Here is a 19,333-nt window from a genome sequence, read left to right as displayed (position 1 = left end):
GGGGGGGCAGAGGGAGAGGGAGAAGCAGGCTTCCCGCTGAGCAGGGAGCCCGATGCGGGGCTCGATCCCAGGACCCTGGGATCGTGACCTGAGCCGAAGGCAGACGCTTGATCTACTGAGCCACGCAGGCGCCCCTAGATTTTTATGATGATTAGTTAAGTAATGATTACTTCAATTAATTGGATAATTAATTGCCTGGCATACTGTTATGAGCACTATTATTATAGGAAATACAGCAGAGCAGGGATGAATAACAGTGGGGGCCAGCCCTCCTCAGAGCTCCCCTTCTGTTGGGAAGTCTTCTGATTTGATGGGTCTAGTTAGATTTGATCCTTACCACGCCCCTAAGAAGTGGACGCGGTTGAGATTTTTGCCCTCGGTCTACAGGAAAGAAGCAGGGGTGCAGGTGCTTGGCGGGGGGCGGGGGACAGAACAGACAACTCAGTGGTGAGCACGCAGATGGAGATGGTAGAAAGGACTGCGTGTGTGGCAGCAGGGAACTGGGTGGGCTTCTGTTGGCTGGGTTCCCAAACCAGGGGGCAGGCTAAGGGCTCTGACATGCACAGGCCTGAGTCAGGTGCCACTGAGCCTCAGTCCTCACGTCCAGGAGGCCTAGTGACGCCTGATGTATGCAGTTGTAGGGAGGAGAGCCTTGTCTGTAAGGGGAAGAAGTAGCACGTGTGTCCTGCTTCCCCTGGGTTGCTCCTTCTCTCCTTTGCGGGTGCCAGGTGCTAGGGGACAGCGACGGACAGGCCCCTCAGAGCCTCCAGTCAAGGAGGGAAGACAGATGACAAACAAAATCACGTCCAGGTAAAATCGAACGTCTGGGACAGTTCCCAATGGAGGGCCTGCCCGGGAAGAAAGCGCTTCGGCTGAACGTGGGTGTAACCTCCAGGCCACAGGGCCGCGAAGGGGCTGAAGCTCACCCGCCATCTGTCCGTCTCCATGCCTTGTGGTGGCGTGTGCGGAACGAAGGCTTCTGTGGGGAAGCCTTGCGCCCTCGGTGCCCGTGCTTCCTTGTCCCTCATCCCCCGGGGAATCGGACAGGTCATTCTTAATTTGAGTTTCAGTTTCTAAAAATTGCATGTTTGTCATCTACAGAAACTTGGCAAAAAATAAAGAAGCACTGTGAGAAAAGGAGGACGCCTTCCAGGCCACTACCTTTTACCGTGTTGTGGGGGAGCAGTTTCTCTGCGGATCGCACCGGCCCTAACCTATCCTTGGCTTCCTGGCCCGGGTCCTGGGCCCTGGGTCCTGGGCCCCTCTTAGGTCTGTTTTGGTTCCTAGAACTCAGCTGGCTCTCCACTTTCTTGTTTGTTTGTTTGTGGGGAGCAGGCGGAGCAAGGGGTGGGGGGTGAAAACAGAGGGACCAGCTGGTTCCCCAGCGTTGTGCGGCGAGAGGCGGGGTTCAGGTCAGGCCCGTTGCCGTCGGACAGCAGGACCCCAGGGTGCCAGCAGGTTCTCGCCCACCATGGGTGTCGGTGTCAGCAGGGTGTCTACCCTGCACCCAAAGGTGGACCCAGGTTCCCTACCTTCAGTGTCCCCGCTGAAGTAGTGCCGGCCCCGCTCCACAGGGGAGGGATCAGAGAGGTCCTGTGGTTTGGCCTGGGCGCCAGCTCTGGTAAGCTGGACGGGTGTGGTCTGTGCCAGGCCAGGCCTGCTCCTGGCTGTTTTCGGCCCACAGTGTCCCCTACAGGGAGGGCCCTGTGGGAGCTTGGAGCCTTGCTGGCAGCCCAGAGGAACCGGTCCAGGCCGGCTGTGTGTGAGGGAAAGGGGGGGGCACTGGTCTTTGCCCTCCCCTCAGCATGACCTTTCAGGGACTTCTTTCCTGCTGTGGATGGTGAGGGACCACGGGGGCCCTGCCGAGCCTCTTCACTTCCCCCCAACTCCTTGAGGTGCAGGACAGGTGGCACTTCCTTTGGAGAGCCTCCCCAGATACCCACCACCCCCGCGTGCTGCCTAAAGAACTCCCCCCACCCCACCCCCACACCCCTGCCATGTTGTTGACACCTTCCCTTTCCTCCTCCGGGGCATTACCCCCTTGAGAATCTGAAGAGCTGTGGATTCTTAGTCCAGAGAAATGAGCCTTTTCACACCTGGCCTGTTGTGTGTGTCTGACGCTTGACCTCTGGGATTCCGTCCATGGACTCAGGCTAAAATTGCCCCCCACCCCGGGTCTGTGAACACTAGGTGCCCTCCGTTCTGTTCTTTTTCCTCCTCAGGACCTACTGTGGCGTCCCTAGCACAGGGAGCCAGTCAATATTTGTGAACCAATAATCTGCTGGAGGGGTTATCTGCCGCCTCCTTTGAACACAGCCTGGGCCCCAGCTGTGCTTGTGGCAGGACCAGCAGCAGGCTTGGCTTGGGCACCCCCACCCCCCTCCTCTGCCCCATGCAGGGCGTCAGCCTCCATCCTGGGGCCAGGCCAGGTGATGGGGCTGGCCCTGCCTCTGCAGAGGAGCCGGCCCTCTTCTCTGCTGCCGGGGACACCTCACTGGACCCCTGGCCTGTGCCTGCACCGGCCTCCGTCAGACTCCAGGCCTCCTCCTGAGCCCGGTCCACCTGAGAGCTGCTGGGCCCTTGCTTCCAGTCCCCTGAGCACTGCCACCTTTGTGGCTCCCAGTGCCTTCTTCTCCCTGAGTCCTGGTCAGAACCTGGAGTCGGCCATCTGACTCCTCCCTGTCCCTCAGAGCCTTCAGGCACCCCTTGTTCTGTTGCAGCGCCAATGGCCGAGTTCCAGGCCCTTATCTCCAGCTTCCGTACTGTTCCCCGGCACTTTGTCCTCTCCGCTCACAAGCCTTTGGGAACGCCTGTCCCGGCAGGAGAGCAGTGACTCTCAGCCCTTGGATGTTGGTCCCCACCCTCCCTGATCGATGCTCCAAGTTCAATTCTCGGTGCCGCGCTGAATGTGGAATCAGAAGTTCAGTCCCCCTGCACAGATGGTCAGACACATCTTCTGATGTCTCCATGAAGCAGACTTTGTGGCACTGCTTGTCTGCTCTCAGGATTGATGAAAATGAAAGCTTATCATGACCTGTCAGATGCAGGCAGTCTGGGCCTGCAGCCCTGTGGTTTCTCCGCAGCCCTGCCCTTCCTGCCCTGGCCCCATTCTCCCTGCCCTTCAGGGGCTGCGGCCTTGTCCACCCGGGCTGCAGGCTCTTCTCCTTCCTCCCTGGCCATTCTGCTCTTGTAGCAGTGCCGTGATATAGGTGACAGTGTCTGTTTTCATAGAAGAGGAAACTGAGGCCAGACAGGTCAAGTAACTTGCCCAAGGTCACACAGCAGGCTGAAATGGAGCTGGGCTTTGCCAGGCAGGGTCCGGCCCAGAGCCTGTGAGCTCCACCAGTGTACCAGCTGTAGGTGGGGTCAGTCTCGTGGGTACAGACGAGTAAGGCAGGTACCTGCCCTCGAGGGACTCCCCACCTGCTGAGCAGAGTGGACATATAGGCCAGGTAGTCCCCACAGCAAACTGAGTGCTGGGGACCCCCGAGTTGGGGGCCCTGCCAGGATCATTGCCTGGGAGACTCAGAACCTCCCTCCCACCCTTTCCCCTCACCCTGGGCACTGGAGGACTGCAGTGTGTGTGCCCAGGTGTGGTGGCATTAAGCCCCGGGCTTACCACTGCATCTTCAGGGTGAGTCAGACGCTGGGTGCCTGCCCTGCCCCCTAAGTGCCCTCAGAGCACAGCGCCTGTCCTAGCCGCACCCGACAGGAAGTCCCTGCCCCCGATGGGGGGGCTGCTCTGGTTCTGAGGATGGGCAACAGGGTGAGATTGTGAAACCTGCCAGGTTTGTCCTTGGCAGCATCAGTCCCTTCCCGTCCCGCCTCACCCCCTTCCTGTGCCTGTCTCGCCTTGACTTTTCCCCACCCTGGGCCCACAGCAACCGGAAAGGCTCAAGCTGGGGCCAGCTTCTCCTCTTCTCAGGGGACTAGGTTTGGGGCCTTATTCTTTCTTGATTGTTGACCAGAAGGGCCATTTCCATGAACAGCTCACCGGGCATCCCCAGAGCTAATGAGGCATGTTTGCCTGGGCATTGGAAAGGGTTTTTGTACCTGTGAGTTTCTGTCGGGTCTCCAGCTGCTTCAGTTATGGGCTAATGGTAGGGGGAACCTAGATCAGAGATTGGAGTGTCTCTCTGTGAACCCTTTCCTGCTTCCTTCTTTCTCTTCTGGAAGGAAGAACCCTAGGCAGCAGCTCCTCTTGGGATGAGGGAGGGGCTTGTTCCTTGTCCCCTCAGCTCAGGAGCTCCTCCTTCGGCACTGCTGTGTCCCCGATGGCACTTCCCGACCCTCATTTACTCTTAACCAGCAGCGGGCTGGGACAGGTCTATGCTGGGAGTGGACCGTCGCACCTGGCTTCCCGTCTCCCCATCTCCCACGACTCCCCTTCCAGGCTGCCACAATGCCCTTTGAGAGTGTCGGCCTTGGCTCGGCTAAGCCCGCCCACAGCCCTGGAGGAAGGCCTTGTCAGCCCCCTCCAACCTTGACCTCCCCCAGTCCTGGCTGAGCCAGCCTTGTGGGATGGCCCCGCAGGTCTGGACAGTGCCCTTACTTTGCTCTCATGGCTTTGTATCAGGCAATTACCATTCTTTAGCTGTTTGGTAACCTCGTGTTGGACATTCAGAGCTGAGTTTAAGGGTTACCTCCTTCTCTGACAACACCTGTCCCTTGCCAATTCCCCAGGTGTACAAAACATGGAACAAAGTCTTCCTAACCACACATGGCACAGTTATATTTTCTGAATCTGTTCCTTTAAGTAGATTTGAGATCCTTGAGGGTAATGTTCTTGTTTCCTTTATCTTTGTGCCCAGGGCGGACCCAGCGCACAAAGGGGAGCGGAGTTACACGAGGGATGAGGGACCCAGTCTGCCTGGATGGGGAGGGGAGCAGGAGGAGAGGCAGTAACTTCCCTTCTCCCCCCACCTTCTGCATTTCTGATGGTTGACTGAGTTTCTCATGGGGCTCAGGCAGCAAATATGGATTGATGTGCTCCCCCCATTCCCTGCAGGGGTACTCAGCTAATGAGCGCTTCTTCTGGAAAGGGACTGAGGAGCAAACACATTGTTTAAGACACCAAGTCTGGAATGTCCCAGAATTGATGAACCTCCGGCTGGTGTAATATTTTATTATTTTTTTTAAGTAAGCTCTGTGCCCAACGTGGGGCTTGAACTCATGACCCCGAGATTAAGAGTTGCATGCTCTGCTGACTGAGCCAGTCAGGTGCCCCTCCAGCTGGTCTAAGAGAGGAAGAGAAAAGACAGAGGTTGTCAGTGTCAATGGATATCATTACAGATCCTACAGACGTTAAAGGGATAATAAGAGAATGTTAGAAGCGGTTTTATGCCAATACATTCAGGAACTTAGGTGAAATGGATACTCCTTGAAAGATACGAATTAATGAGACTGAGGACGAAATAGAAAACCTGTAGAGCCCCATACCTAAAATCTCACAAAGAAAACTTTGGGCCGAGATGGCTTCGCTGAAGTCTTATCATAGATTTAAGGAAGAAGTAATACCAATCTTGCACAACCCTTACTTTATTTGCAAAAATTTGGTTTCTGGCAAAAGGATTTCAAACAGTATGAAACAGCTCGGTTGGTCTCTGTTTTGGGCAGGGCTGTTCTGAGGCCCCTTAAGTCTTGCATCAAGACCCTTTCCCCCTGTGTAGGCTGTGGGAGGCATTTCCAGGAAGAGGCAAGAGGACCCTCGTCCAGGATGTGGCTTTCCTCTGCCCTCCGCCACCACTGTTTCCAGGAGTTTGGCTCTTCTGGAGTTGGTGGAGAGAGTAGTTAAATTGGCAAACAGTTGGTGAAGTTTGTCTAGTCCAGGCCAGGAGGGGCTCCAGGAGATGCCCCACACTTGAGGAAGACATGAAGGACTTGAGGGAGGCCTGGATATGAACAGGAATGACCATATGCCTGGGCCAGAGGAGTGATCTGCCTATTGTCTGGGAACCTCAGAAGGCTGCCTGGAGGAGGTGGCCTTTGAGCCGACCTCCAGAATTGGCCAGAGAGTGGGTTTTCTTCAGGGTTGTGAGAATGGGCATATCAGGATTTGAGAGGGAGAGGCTGTGGTGTCAAGGTATTCTGGACAGGGGCGAGTGTGAATGGGCTGTAGGGCGGGTGTTGGGGCCTCATGAGGCTGCCGCTTCAGGAGAATGGCTGTTGTCCCAGGCCTCTGGGGAGCCAGCGAGAGCTTTGAGCAGAGGCGCGGTGTGATATGACCAGCACCTGGGATGCGGATGGTAAAGTGGAGGGAGAAGAGGAAAAGGAAGCAAGTGCAGCAGGAAGCTGTGTTCTCTGGGGCAGAGGGGCAGCCAACTGGCAGGCTGGCAGGCAAGCACGGCAAGGCGGGGGCACAGCTGTGGGCTGGGTTGTGGTGGGCACCGGTGGAGGTGGCAAGGGAGAGGGCAAGGACCAGAGAACAGGGACTGGGAAGGAGGGAGAAAGGTGGGAAATTTGGGGAAGGGTGTGTGTGTGGGGAGGGGTTAAGCAGTGAGTCGGATTTAACTGTCTCAGGGTGGGTGGGGTGTCTCCAGGTTGCCAGGGATGCTGTGCCCCTCGGGCCCTGTCTGCCCTCCAAGGGTGTGCACCAGGGCCTGGACCTGGACTCGGGCTGAACGTTGGGAGAGCCGGGGAGAGGTGGCTGGGGTCAGAACTGTTTTTAGAAACTGAGTGCCACTCTTCATACACTATCTCTTATCTCTCTCCTCGGTGAGAACACAGGGCAGGGGTCAGAAAGACTTTGATCCACATCTGCAGTCACCATGGACCGGCTCTGTGGCCTTGGGCAAATCTTGTCCCTTTCCCTGATGGCGGTTTCCAGGCTCCCTGTGGGTTGGACTGAGGACCTTCCATTCTGGGGGCCCTTTGAGGCCCTTAGGCTGGGGTGGGCCATGAGGGTGGTCTCCACCTCCTGCCGCCAGCCCGGGTAATGAGTATCCTGCCTTGGGACCGAGGCCAGGATCACCCAGAAGCTGTTTCCCTGCTCAGGAGTGCTCACTGTCCTGGGAGTTGCTGTTGAGCGTGAAGACTGGAGCGCATCTCGTCCTTGTATTTCTGTGGCCTGTGTATGTGTTACCTTGCTCCTGCCCCACACGCATCTCTTCATTGTTCCTGAGCACCTGCTCTTCACACAGCAGCCCAGGCCGGGATCATCCTTAACCTCACGCTGTGGGCAGAGTTAATGGTGTCACAGAGATAGTTGCGTGTTTTCTCATTTATTAATGAATAACCAGCCTGTGCCAAGGCACTCGAGTGTCTCTGGGACTCCAGGATGGCAGTGGTGGCGGTGGCTGCCGAGAAGGGGCTCGGTGTTTGCAAAGGATTGGTTCCCAGAGGCCGGTCCTTCCCCACCCTCCTCTGCCAGCAGGTCCAGGTTAACAGAGCCCCGTGGAAAGATGCCTTCCTGGGGGGTTTGCCCACCAGCCCACGTTGGGGAGAGCTGAGCCTTTCTCTGCCCTTCCACCTCTGTCCTTACTTACCAAGGGGCGGCAGGCCATCTGGGAGCCTGCTGACGGGCAGTTGGGAAGGAGCTTTTTTTTTTTTTGACTGTTCAGGCTCATGGCTTGCTTAATCCACTGGCATTTCGTCAGGGAAAGGGGAGCGTGTTTCCGTTGGGCCTCTGTGGAAGGTCCTACCCAGGCTCCTGCAGCTCTGGAGGCCATACCAAGAACCCTAGCTTGTTTCTCATTTCAGAGTTTGTACTCTGTCCTCCCTTCTGTCTTTGGACATCACCAGGCGAAAGCCTCTCTGCCCCAGGGCTTGCTTGTCCAGCGAGGTGGCCAGGCCCTTAGGAAAGGTCCTTCTGCCAACAGGTCCCCCAGGCTTTCCTCTGGCTCCTCGTGCCTTACTTAGGACCTTGGTCAGAGCCCTCTGAGACCGGCCCCACCTGCCTTGACAACTTGACCAGCATTCACCTTCACCAGGCCTGCTACTCCAACCACCTGGGTGTTCTGCAGACCACACCCACCTTTGCTCAAACTGCGCCCCCCTCCGGGAAGGCCTTTCCTACTCCTGTAACCCCCACATTCTCTCCATCCCTCCTCACCCCATAGAACCATGTTGACCTCTCTCACGTGGCTGCCGTCACTCGTTCCTGCTGCTTCGTCCCTGGGACTAGGCTGCTCTGGGCTGAAAGAGCAAGGGCTTACCTTGATCCGCTCACATCATAAAAGCATTTTGCTGCACCAGACGCCTCTAGGCTGGTTTGGGCGGGGGGGGTCTCCTTCCCTGTAAGTATGAGGCCAAGGAATGGTGGGGTCTGGTTGTTCTCAGGTGTCCATGATGATCACTGTTAGGAAGGGATTCATAAAGCAAACGCCACTCTCCGGAGGCAGCTGTCAGTGGTATAAACAAACTTGGAGGAGAGTTAGCGCATGGAACTGTCTTACTTAAAATTTATATGTCAGCTCTAGCTTTTTCCTTTTGTAAACTTTTTATTTAAATTCATTTTAGGTAACATATACTGTGTTATTAGTAGCAGGGGTAGAATTTAGTGGTTCATCAGTTGCACATAATCCCCGGTGCTCATTTCATCACGTGCCCTCCTTCATGCCTGTCACCCGATGACCCCATCCCTCCATCCCCCTCCCCTCCAGCAACCGTCAGTTTGTTTTCTAGAGTTAAGAGTCTCTTACGGTTTGTCTCTCTCTCTGATTTCATCTTATTTTATTTCTTCTTTCCCTTCCCCTACATTCATCTGTTTTGTTTCTTAAATTGCCCATAGGAATGAAATCATATGGTATTTGTCTTTCTCTGACTTATTTCTCTTAGCATAATACCCTAGTTCCATCCATGTCGTTGCAAATGGCAAGATTTTTTTTTTTTAGTTTCTTCTTTTTTTTTTTTTTTGTAATCTCTACCCCCAACATGGGGCTCGAACTCACCACCCTGAGATCAAGAGTCGTATGCTCCTCCAACCGAGCCCGCCAGGCACCCCTGTAGCTCTTTCTTACGTCGTAGTGGCCTCCCTGTGGCAGCGCCTTACTGATGTCTCAGAATGCTGCCCCAGCCCGATGGTCAAAGGCACGTTGCTGCCAGTCACAGAGTGCACAGTGACACCCTCAGAGGGCCGGTCCTGGCAGGTACAGAGACCCTGGAGTGCCTCAGCATGTGCATCGAGAACATGGTCCTGCATGTGAGCACATACATGGGCACACACCCTGCATGTCTGTCTGTCCCCCGGGCCAGTCGGATCTTACAGAGTCAGGGAGAGAGCCCAGGAAGACACTTGCTTCTGCCGCTGGAAGCAGCATGGTGGTATCCTCTGTTGCGGCCCCTGGTGTCCCTGGAGAGCGAGTATGTTGTGTCAGGTTTGAGACTTACAAAGAGATGGGGGGCAGGAGGAAGACAAAGCAGATTTAGAAGTTTTTCCCATAGAAACTTCAAACTAGTTCGCCTTCTCTCCGTCCCCTGAGTATATGGCAGGAGTCTTATTCTCAGCCTGGTTCTAGTTTGAGTTATGCTACTCCTTAAGGTAAGGAAGTAGGTGTTCCTAGAGAGGCCCCTGGCCTGGAAGGGGGGGTCCGGAGGCCCGAGCTTTTGCGCCACCCTGGTCGCTGGTGACTGCCCTTCCCAGCTGGGTGGCTGGCTCCATCCAGACCCGTTGAGGGGTCACCGACCACCTGCATTTCTCACCACTCAGACCTTCTAGCTCCTCCTGCTGGTGTTCTCTGGGGGTCACCATGAGCCTGGCCCGGGCTGGGCTCACCGGCTGTTAGGTTTTGTGGGCATCGTGGCGGGGGAGTCGAAGGCTGGGCAGTGAGGCTCCGGTGTCGTGCGCCCCTTGGAGGCCGCGGCACCCAGCTGCGCCTTGCCGGGGTGAGAGGCTCCTGAGGTGCCCCATTCTTCCCCGGCTCCCTGGGCATCAAGGACGGGAAGTAGGAGCATCCATCTGAGCAAGTGGTTTTCTCCCTTCCTCTGCAGGACAAGGAAGACGGGGAGCCCAAGACCAAGCAGCTCAGAGAAGGGGAGGAGGAAGGCGAGAAGCACAGGTGAGGCCCGTGTGCGGCTCCGTGCCACCCCGCCTTGGTGTTGACAGTCTCTACCCCGTGGCTGCCGTGTGCGGGCCTGAGAAGCTCACCCCTCTCCCCAGCCGGGGCTTTCTTTGCTCCCTTTCCCCCACTGGCCAGCCACCTTTTACTCAGCCACCCGCAGTTTCTTCCCGACCCTCATGAAGGCTTATCCCTCTTCTCCAAACCACTTGCGTGGCGTGGGTCCACAGCACCTGCAAAATCAGGTCCAAACCGTGCCTGGCATGTTCACTCTGTCTGGGCCATCTGGCCTCGTCCAGCCCCTTCCGGTTCCCCGTAAGCCCCGTGGCCCTTCGGAGTCTCCTGATGGCGTCTTCTGTGTGTGCTGCTCCCTCGGCCTGGATTCCTTGTCTTCTCCTCTCCACCTTTCACAGCTCGGTCCTCACGGGGAGCTCAGCTCGGAGCCTCCGCTGCTGCCTGCCTGTCTGTGCTCCCCGGCCTCTCTCAGGAGGCTGTGAAGAGTGTTTCTCTTTGCCAGATCCTGTCGTCTGGTTGAGTCCACTTCAGTTGTCCGAACACGGTGCTCTTCCCTGTGACTGCGGGCACACAGTCTCCCCTCGCCCCTTCTCGAGGGCTGGCACCTCCACACAGCGTGGGTGCTGCCTTGCATCAAAAATACCTGGGAAACGTTTGCAAATCCAAAGTGTGGGGTGGGCAGGCACTGTGTGGATGATCTTCGTGAGCTGGGGAGAACCTTCCTGTCCGCCCAGCACTTCCACACCAGTGTTCCGGAGTCTCGTGCCCTCCCTCCCACGCCCAGCCTTGAACTCAGGCCACAAGGGCCGCGGGGCAACTGTGCTTGGGATCAGACTTGGTTTCTGAATGGACAGATCACCTTGATGTCCTCCGTCCTGAGCAGTTTCCTTCAGGCCCAGGGCTTGAAGGCGTCTGCTCACATGGGGTAGTGGATCTTGATGTCTGAAGTAGACTTCCCTGGGCGGGCTGTGCTTTGAGGGGGTCAGCAGAAGGTGGAGGACCCTCCCTGGAGAAGGAAGCAGGACTTCCTGATGCCACTTAACTTCACCAGTGTGCGTGGAACCTCCCCGGGTGCGGGCCCCTCATCGGCAGCTGATCTCACAGGAGGTGGGGCTTTTTCAAGTCCACAGGGTATGTGTGTGTGTGCACCTGCATGACAGTTTACAGAGTGGGTTCACACCGTCCCCACAGGCAGCCCTGTAGGGTCCTTGCCACCTCACCTATTACCAGAAATGGGAACGGCTCTGTGCGCAGTGGTGGTGCTGGGACCCCCGCCACCCTAGTGCTGGGCTCTCTGCTTTCTTGTTGGGTCTGGCCCCCTCCACCAGCCCGTCAGGGGGCCCTCACCGGTGACAGAGATGAAGGCCAGGTCCTTGCTCTTTTGCCAAGCGACCCCACTTGTGTGGTTTGGGGGTGCATGCCTGCACAGTTTCCCCTGTTCTGTGGGACCTGCTGGGGGGACTTTCAGTTTTCTTTTGGCTTGTTCTTACTTAGGTTCTCGGTTGATCACTGGCTAGAGCCTTGAGTCCAGGTTTCTGGGCTGTCTTCGCTTTGCTGGGAGGTCCCTGCTCTCATCCCCCTCCTCCTCGATGAGAAAGAGAAGGGATGTTGGTGAGCAGATGGGTGGGTCATACGCTAGAACACTTGATTGTTGAGCCGTGGGATTGAATCTCAAACATGGTGTCAGTGGAGGAAAGAGCAGGCTACAGAAGTGAGAACAGGGCAGGATCATTTATATATATATTTCGGAAACCCACACGATGACAGAGGTGTTACTCGCTTCCCAAGCCCCGGCTCAGTTGGTTGTCTGATTTGGCCTGGGAGGCGGCAGAGGACAAAACACAGTCCCTGCCCTCACGGGGCGGACGCTCTCTGGAGGCAGGCAGACTGGACAGAAAAGCAGGTGTGTGGGAAGAGGGCATTGAAGTGGAAGCTACAGACATGGGACCACGCTCTCCGCCATGCACCCACTCCCGCCCTCAGATTAGCTGCTGGGAAGCTGGGAGGAAACAGGATTAGGGAAAGGCTGTCACCGGCCACAATATAGGATTTCTATAACAAAAACGGGGGAGTGGGGAGGAGCAAACCTGTCTCAAAAACGGCAGAGTGTTGCTTTTGTTGACTCTGGAGGAAGTGAGCACAAGTGTCTGTTATTCTCTGAATGTTTGTGTGCCTGAGAGATTTCATCACAAAAACTGTGTGAAAAAGAAAGGGGTGCAGGGCCCCAGGTTCCTACGCCGGAGCTCTGGGTAAAAAAGCCCCCATTCACCTTCTAGGCCTTAATGAGTCATTTGTGGCGAAGCCCGAGACCCCCTCTGAAATCCCCTGCTGAGCCCGCCTGGCTGGACCCGTGGGGGGCGGTGGGGGAGGTCGGAGGGCCTGCTCACAGCAGCCCAGGGACCAAACACGTGGGACACTGAATTGAGTTCTGCTTCAGCTCACCCTGTTCTTCCACTCTTCTGACCCCGGCTCCGTTAAGGCCGGGTGTGTGGGGGCCGGTCTGGCCTGGGAATCAAGAGCTTTGCTTTTGTGGTGGTCCCTGTGGTGCTCAGTCACCACCTTGGTTGTCAGGAAACCCCGCCTTCACTGGGCATGGAGTTGTGCAGGAATTTGTAGCCCCCCCCCAGGAAAAGGGGACTCTCTTACCTTGAACAGGCTTAGAGCGAAGGTGCTGCCTGGATTATTCGGGAAGGCAGGGCAGAGCCTCAGTCCCTGTACCAAGTGACCAGACCCTTGTGGGTTTAACCCCAGACTGCAGGGTCTAGGCCTTGGGTGTGGGCTTTCCAGGAAGAGCCTGAGGCAGCAGACTCTGTGTCTGTCATAGCAGAGAGGGGACCTTTCTCCTCATCGATACCCCGGGTCTGGAAGGGAGCTCCCAGCAGGATGTTTATGGCTTGGGAGCAGGCTCTGTGGAGCCCCTAGGCCACAGCCCCTGCCATGGCCCCCTTTGCCATGGGGGAAAAGGGGAAACCTTCCAGCTCCATTGAGGTGGGGGGCGGGCAGGGATGACCTCTGAGGCCAGTTACCACTGAGCATCTTCGCTTCCTTGGCTCCCGGGAGGTAAGAACAGTCTGCTTTGGTCCAGGTCAGCCCACACTGAGCCCAGGTGCCAGGTGGGCACCCCTGTGGGCACCAGCCCTTCTGAAGTGTCCTGAGAGGAATGCAGGGCCCACTCCAGGCTGCCTTCAGCCAGGGGCAGCAGGACAAGGCCTCGTGGAGAACATTCCTCTTGAGCTGGATCTGGAATCTTAGTGGGTAGGATTTGGGCAGAGAAGGCCCAGAGGTGTGAACCAGCAGGATGAAAGGGAGATTGGGGTAACCTCTTGTTGGGGAGGCATGGACAGACACCCTCTGACTCACAGCTTGGAAAGCCCAGCCCGGGCTTTGTACGGGTCACTGGAGCAGGGAGGGAGATTTAATGTGGTGGCCCCGTCGGTGCTGCACAAGCTTGTGGGGCGGCCCAGCCTGTGGGCTGTGTCTTCGGTTGGTGATGAACTTCCCAGAAGTTCATCATGCACTTTTGTTAACACGGACAGGACTGAGCAAAATAAAAGTTGAGACAGTTCTTTGTGCAACAGCGGGCCCCAAAATTGTAGAAACCAGGCAGATGGAGAAAGCTCGGGACTTGGAAGCAGCTCCGGGTGTGAGGCCAGGCCTGCCTGTTATTAGCCTTCTGGCCCTGACAAGTCACATTGCCTCAGTGGGCCTCACCCGAGTATCTTCGACTAAAGAGGGGAAGAAAGAGCAGCTTGCTTCCCTGATGAGCACAGCAAATACCATCACTTTTTATCTGGCGAATGCTGGGCTCTGGGCAGAAAGAAGACACTTCTAGGCCCTCCTGAGAGAGCTGAAGGACTCCAGACACACGTGGAGAAGGCAGAACTCTCACACAGGCTGTGCTCACTTTGCACATTGGGGAAACAGCAAGGTCAGTGGATGAGAGAAGAAGTAAGTACCTGTGGCCAAAAAAATGAATCGTTAGGATCCTTTGTGGGACCTCCCCTCCTTGATAGAGTTCATCCTCAGCAAAGTCATTGAGGAACGTGGTTTTGCAGATGCAGTGTGGGGCCAGGGCAGGTGGCTGAGGAAATGGGAAAACCCAGCAGGATCGGAGGCAGGCACCCTGGGACCTCACCAGCCATGCTGGAGAATCACCCATCTTCCTCTCTGCCCGTGCTCCTGCTCATTTGCCTTAAGGACACTTCTCAGAATCTTAGCCTGTTCCTTGCCTTTCCTTATAAACTTTAGAATTGGCTTGTTAATATCTATAAAAAAGCTTGTTAGGATTTTGATTGGAATTGCATGGAATCTGTAGATCCAAATTCCTTCTTAAAATTTGTATGACTCTCTCGAGGATAGATCCTGCCCTGTCCCCCCCCATACAGCCACATCCCCACTGGGGTGGGGAGTCAGTGTCCCTTGAAGGTGGACCAGCCCAAGCCAGACCCTGTGGGAAGGAAAGACATGTTTGCCTTCCCAGAGGGGCCCTGCTTGTCATCTGGGCTGGATCTGCCCTCTTCCAGCCACCCCTCCCTACAGCTAACTTTGAGGGGCGTCGGAGACTTTTCTCTAACACAGCCCCTGCTTATGGCCTTGGTAAGATGCAGCCCGGCAGCCATGGAAAGCTGGCTCACAGAGAGGGGCATTTCTGTCAGCTGCTTTTGTGTTTTTTTAAGGCCTCAGTCACTTCCTCCTGATGGCAGGTCAGCTGATACATGCGCCACAGAGGGGTGTCTGGGGGTGGGTTTGCGGCTGACAGCCACGGCCACCCTCGCAGAGAGGAGGAGAGGGGAGATGCTGCACACCCTAGCGGGCAGGGGGCAGGGGAGCGTGTCTTGTTAAGTGCTTGAACAAGCAAGCCTCAAACCCTCAGCCCCCACAACCACCACCTCCCTCCTGCTCTGGATCAAGGTGTGCACCCAGCTGGGGCAGTCACCACACAGGGACAGCGGCTCACTCTGGAGTGGGTGTCACAGACTGCTGCCACAGAAACTGGGCCACTAGCCCTCATCCTTCAGGATGAAAAACCAGTTCTCCAACTCCGTGTGGAGAGAGGTCCCAGCCCAGCTGAGGCCCTGCCTAGGCCTGGCCCAGTGCCCAAACCCCAGAGGTTGGCAAATGCTAGGCCTTCTCTCGTCTTCGACTTGGGTCCCTGGGACGGTGTCTGTGTCCGGCGTGTGCTTGCACATCCATGACGTCAGCTTGATCCCACTGTCGTGGTGACCACAGGGCGGCTGTCACCCGCTCCTCCTGAGTCACCTCACTGCGCTCCGGGCCTGGGGCTCTCCCATCCGTGGCAGTGGGATGGACTGTGGCTCCATGGCTCGTGCTGAGACGGCCTGCAGTTGCCCTGTTTCTCCTGACCCCGCTGCTCAGGGGTAGGCCCTGGGTCGCGTGAGAACGCATCAGGAGAGGACGAGAGGACTGGTTTAAGAAGGCAGCGTTCACCATGCAAGCAGGCCAGGCACTTCCCTTCTGTGCAGGGGAAAGCGCGCAGGATGGCTGGGTCCTCTCTGCCTGGAAGGAAGTCCTGATCTTGTAGGTCATGATCGTCAGTGCTTCCAAAGCCCTTCTCATGAAATCCCCTTCCCTGTTCTGGGAGTAGGTGTGATCCGACCACAAGGTGAAGAAACCGCACTTCATGCAGGTGAAGCAACTTGTCCACGATTTCCCAACTGAGAGGAAGGGGACCAGCCCTGGGAGTCCCTCCCCAGTCCCTCTGCCTGCAGGCTGCCAAGGCAGGCCCCGCTTGGTTCTCTTCTGCCACCTTCACCCTTAGTGCCGCTCCCAAATGCGGAGGCGCCAGGGCCTTTGGCTGTGTGCCCTCTTGGCTGGGGCCGGTGGGGTGGGCATCAGGGAGGCCGGGCAGCTGTGTGGTGAAAAGGGAAGGTTTCTCTGGCAGCCTGCAGCGGGGGCTGGTGGTTACACCATCCACCTCCCCAGTGTGGCCTGTGGGACAGGTGGGGCCCAGGAGGATGGGAGGCAGTGGGCTGTGCAGGCTCCTTGTCTCTGCACCCCGATCTGTGCCCCGGACGGCCAGTGTGGCCAGTTCAGGTCTCATCTTGTGTGCCCTTTGGGATTCAGCTCAGCTGTCCCAACTTTTGCGCCCCTCCTCTTTTAAAACTTAAATTGATAGTTAAAGTACTTACAGATTTTTTTCAGTTGTGGAAAATTTAGAAAATACAGCCTAACGTGTCTGAGCATATCCTGCTGTTTATGACCTTTTTCACACCCATGTCCTGATTATCTTTTGATAAATAACACTTCTGCAAAATTCTCAATGGTTGCCTAATATTTCTTTGGGAATACTATCTGTCGTTTCTTTTTCAGCCGTTGATTTTTGGTACATTAGCTGTTGCTAGTACTTCCACGTGCCTGTCAGGTGTGCATTTTCAGGTAGGATGGATGCAGAGCCCAGCCTGGAAGTCTAGGGAACGTGGGCTGGGCCCTGCAGAGTCTAGGGTGGCAGTGGGTACAGATCACATGAGCCAGATGTGAGGGCAGCTAGGGCTGGGCAGGGGTCTGACTTAACTCACGCTTGGCCCTGGGCATGGCCTTGACCAGCTGCTGGCTGTTCTGAACCATCAGGGGCTGGGCACCTGGTGATCTTGGCGGGCCTTGGGGCTGACGCAGTTGGGTGAACTTGGGTGGGGCTTCCATGTGGGTCTCACCCCCGGCCAGCTCTGGCGCTTCTGGCCTCCCTGTTTTTAAGGCAAGGCCTGACTGCCTTTCTATTCCAGATTTCTAAAGCCCCTTCTTCATCTAACGCCTGTGACCCACTGCGATATCAGGGGCTGAGGGAGGGTCCTGGAGGCTGGGGAGCTGGGAGGATGGGATCTGAGGAGGGAGGAGGAGTTTCAAGAATGGTGCTGTAAGCCAGACTCCTAGAGTGGGAGGATGAAGGAATGCCCAGCATGATTTTTTCCCTCAAGGCACACCAAGGGCCCAGAGCATGGCTGATGCACCTGCAGCCCTTGGCAGGACTCCTGGGCATGCTGTCAGATAGCCTTTACTCTTCGACATGACTGCAGGTCCCTAAGGAGCTTGGTGATGGGGACTGGGGTCCGCCTCAAGGCCAGAGACCTGGGTTGGGATTCAGGCTTTGGCTTTTCCCTAACTCTGAGGCTCTTGGGCACATCCATGAGTCTCTCTGTGACTATTTTCCACATCTGGAAACTGTCAGTAGCCGCCTTACATTGGAGGGCAGTCCTGAGAGGCAGCATATGGAGCGTGTTCCTATTGAGAGGGAAGCATTAACCCATTCATCTCGGCCTGCGCTTTGGGGTGGGGGCAGGACATCAAGGTCCAGAGGATGCGGGAGCTCCCACCCCTTTTCCTGAAGCCCTCGGAGGAGGCGTTGGCCAGGGGTTGCTCGGGAGGCTTTGTCCATGGGATGTGGCCCTGTCCAGCACGTGGTCTGTTCTTGTGCCGAATTTTCTCTGTCTGTAGGACAGGAGACCTGGGGTGGGTAGGAGGGGAGGGAGCCTTGATTGCCCTATATCTGTACCTGTCCCCATAGTGTGGCCAGCGTGGCCCTTTGGGAGGACAGCTGGAGTACAGTACCTTCTGCCCATGAGTGGGGAAGCCACTGGGCTCTTCCAAAGTTTCATTTGCTATTAAGCCAACCATCAAGTATCCCGAATTAAACTGTTGAGCAACCACCAAACAAAAACATCGCCATAGCCCATCTGTTTCCTGTGCCCGTGTTCCATACCAACCTTGTACTCGACTTCTAGTGAAGTTTCCAGGTGTTCTGATGGCACTGTCCTGAGCTGGACCATTCCTCACTCCCATCGTGGTCATTGTCTGGACGGGTACTCATCCTCTGCAGGGGTGCTCGCAGCCTCCTCTGGGGGACTCCGCCAGAAGAGAGCCCAGAAGTGTCTGCTGGGGGCTGTTACAGATGATGCTACCAGAAGCATTTTTGTGTGCAACATTTGGTCCTGTTTGACCCTGTTTTGGCACTATTTCTATGGTGTAATTTCCTCAGATCAGGCTTATCAGGTCATGCGGTTTGAGCGCCCTAATCTGTCTTGAAGGAGGTGACCACCAGCCTCGGGAGCATTTGTGAGCACCATTTGGGCAGTTGCCTGTCGCCTTGTTTTCACGGGCCTGTCTGGCCTCTGGCAGCCACAAACGAGGCCTTGTTAACATTGGAGACATGGGGGTGAGTGTGCATGTGCAGAGCCCAAAGCGTACAGCAGGTTGTTGGGGGTGTGTGCGTGTCCCTGGAAGAGCCCCATGACTCTGTACCCCGGATGTGCAAGCTGAAAGCCGTCTGTGGTCAGAGCTGCTGTCTTCAGCCAGGGCTGGCCTCCAGGACCTCCCAGGCCTATCCTGGGCTTGGCCTGCCCTGTGCTCAGTTACTTGGAGGAGAGCTTCAAGACTCCCCTTTCTCTGGTCCTGGAGAAGCCTGTGTTGGCAGGGGGTACTGAGGTAGCTGGGTGGGGTGGGCCGTGTTCTTAGGGCACAGGCCAGGTGGGACTGCCTCGTTCTGGCTTCTCTCCAGGGGCCCAGGGCAGGGGCTGAGTGCGAAGGGGTGAGATGAGGGCCTCATGTCCCCGAGGGTAAGGCTGGGAGCACGGATGAGGGTGAAGTAGGCCAGGGCTAGGAGCCCTCCATGAGCATCAGGCTTTCTCAGAGGCCCGTTTGCCAGCGAAGGGGTTGGACCAGATCATCTGGAAACTTCCTTTCCCTTGGACATTCTAGAACTCTACTCCTGGGTAAGTTTCATATTTTACAGAGAATACCAACTTTCTCCTCCCCCTTCCCCTGAGGGGCACGTGTGGAAGGTGATTAACTGGGATCTCCCTGGTCAGCCCATACCCGGGGTCCCCGCAGCTGGCCTTGAGGGAGACCTCACAGCGGTCACCAAACCTGCTCAGGCACTTGCTCGGTCTCCTCAGATACCCGGGGAGGGAGTGGAGGAGAGGAGATGGAAAAACACGTTTCTGCAGTTTAAGGAGACTCAGTAGGATGTAAACGTGGGCATCACTCTGCTGCTTTGCTTCAGAGACAACAGAAGGCCCTTAGGAGCTGGCTGGCCTGGCCTGGCCATATTCCTGCCCTTTGTGAATCTCCTGGGCACAAATTCTTTGCTTCCGGGGTTGTCTTCCCAAGCACTGAAAGGCCCAGAGAGCCCCAGGTCGCCTGCCACGCACCCTCCCTGAATTCCTCTGTGGAGTGGGGACAGGTTGTGAGTTGGCAGCGGAGTGCTGGGGCTGGCTCTCTCTAGGAGCTTGTGGGGCAGGGTCTGTGGGACAGCCATGAAGGGGCCACGTGCGTGGGGTGTGAGGGCTGCTGCGGAGAGGGCACGTGCGTGG

General features: G+C 56.5%; 1 protein-coding gene across 3 annotated transcripts in view; it reads left to right on the top strand.

The window, feature by feature from the left end:
• The window catches only part of CCDC12 (coiled-coil domain containing 12), a 48,488-nt gene that overhangs the window by 21,645 nt on the left and 7,510 nt on the right, over positions 1–19,333 (top strand). For 2 of the 3 annotated variants that reach the window (XM_025884865.2, XM_073901074.1), the window contains exon 2: positions 9,928–9,995. In XM_025884865.2, the coding sequence (XP_025740650.1) occupies positions 9,928–9,995 (68 nt within the window). Of the gene's footprint in view, positions 1–9,195; positions 9,301–9,927; positions 9,996–19,333 lie in introns of those variants that run through there. The other variant, XM_073901075.1, reaches the window with a different exon arrangement.

Source organism: Callorhinus ursinus, unplaced genomic scaffold (genome assembly GCF_003265705.2).
Source record: "Callorhinus ursinus isolate GAN/ISIS: 27379988/994484 unplaced genomic scaffold, GSC_fseal_2.0 scaffold15, whole genome shotgun sequence".
NCBI classification, from domain to species: domain Eukaryota; kingdom Metazoa; phylum Chordata; class Mammalia; order Carnivora; family Otariidae; genus Callorhinus; species Callorhinus ursinus.
The sequence above is the reverse complement of the archived record's forward strand: the minus strand, read 5'-3'. Positions and strand labels throughout refer to the sequence as shown.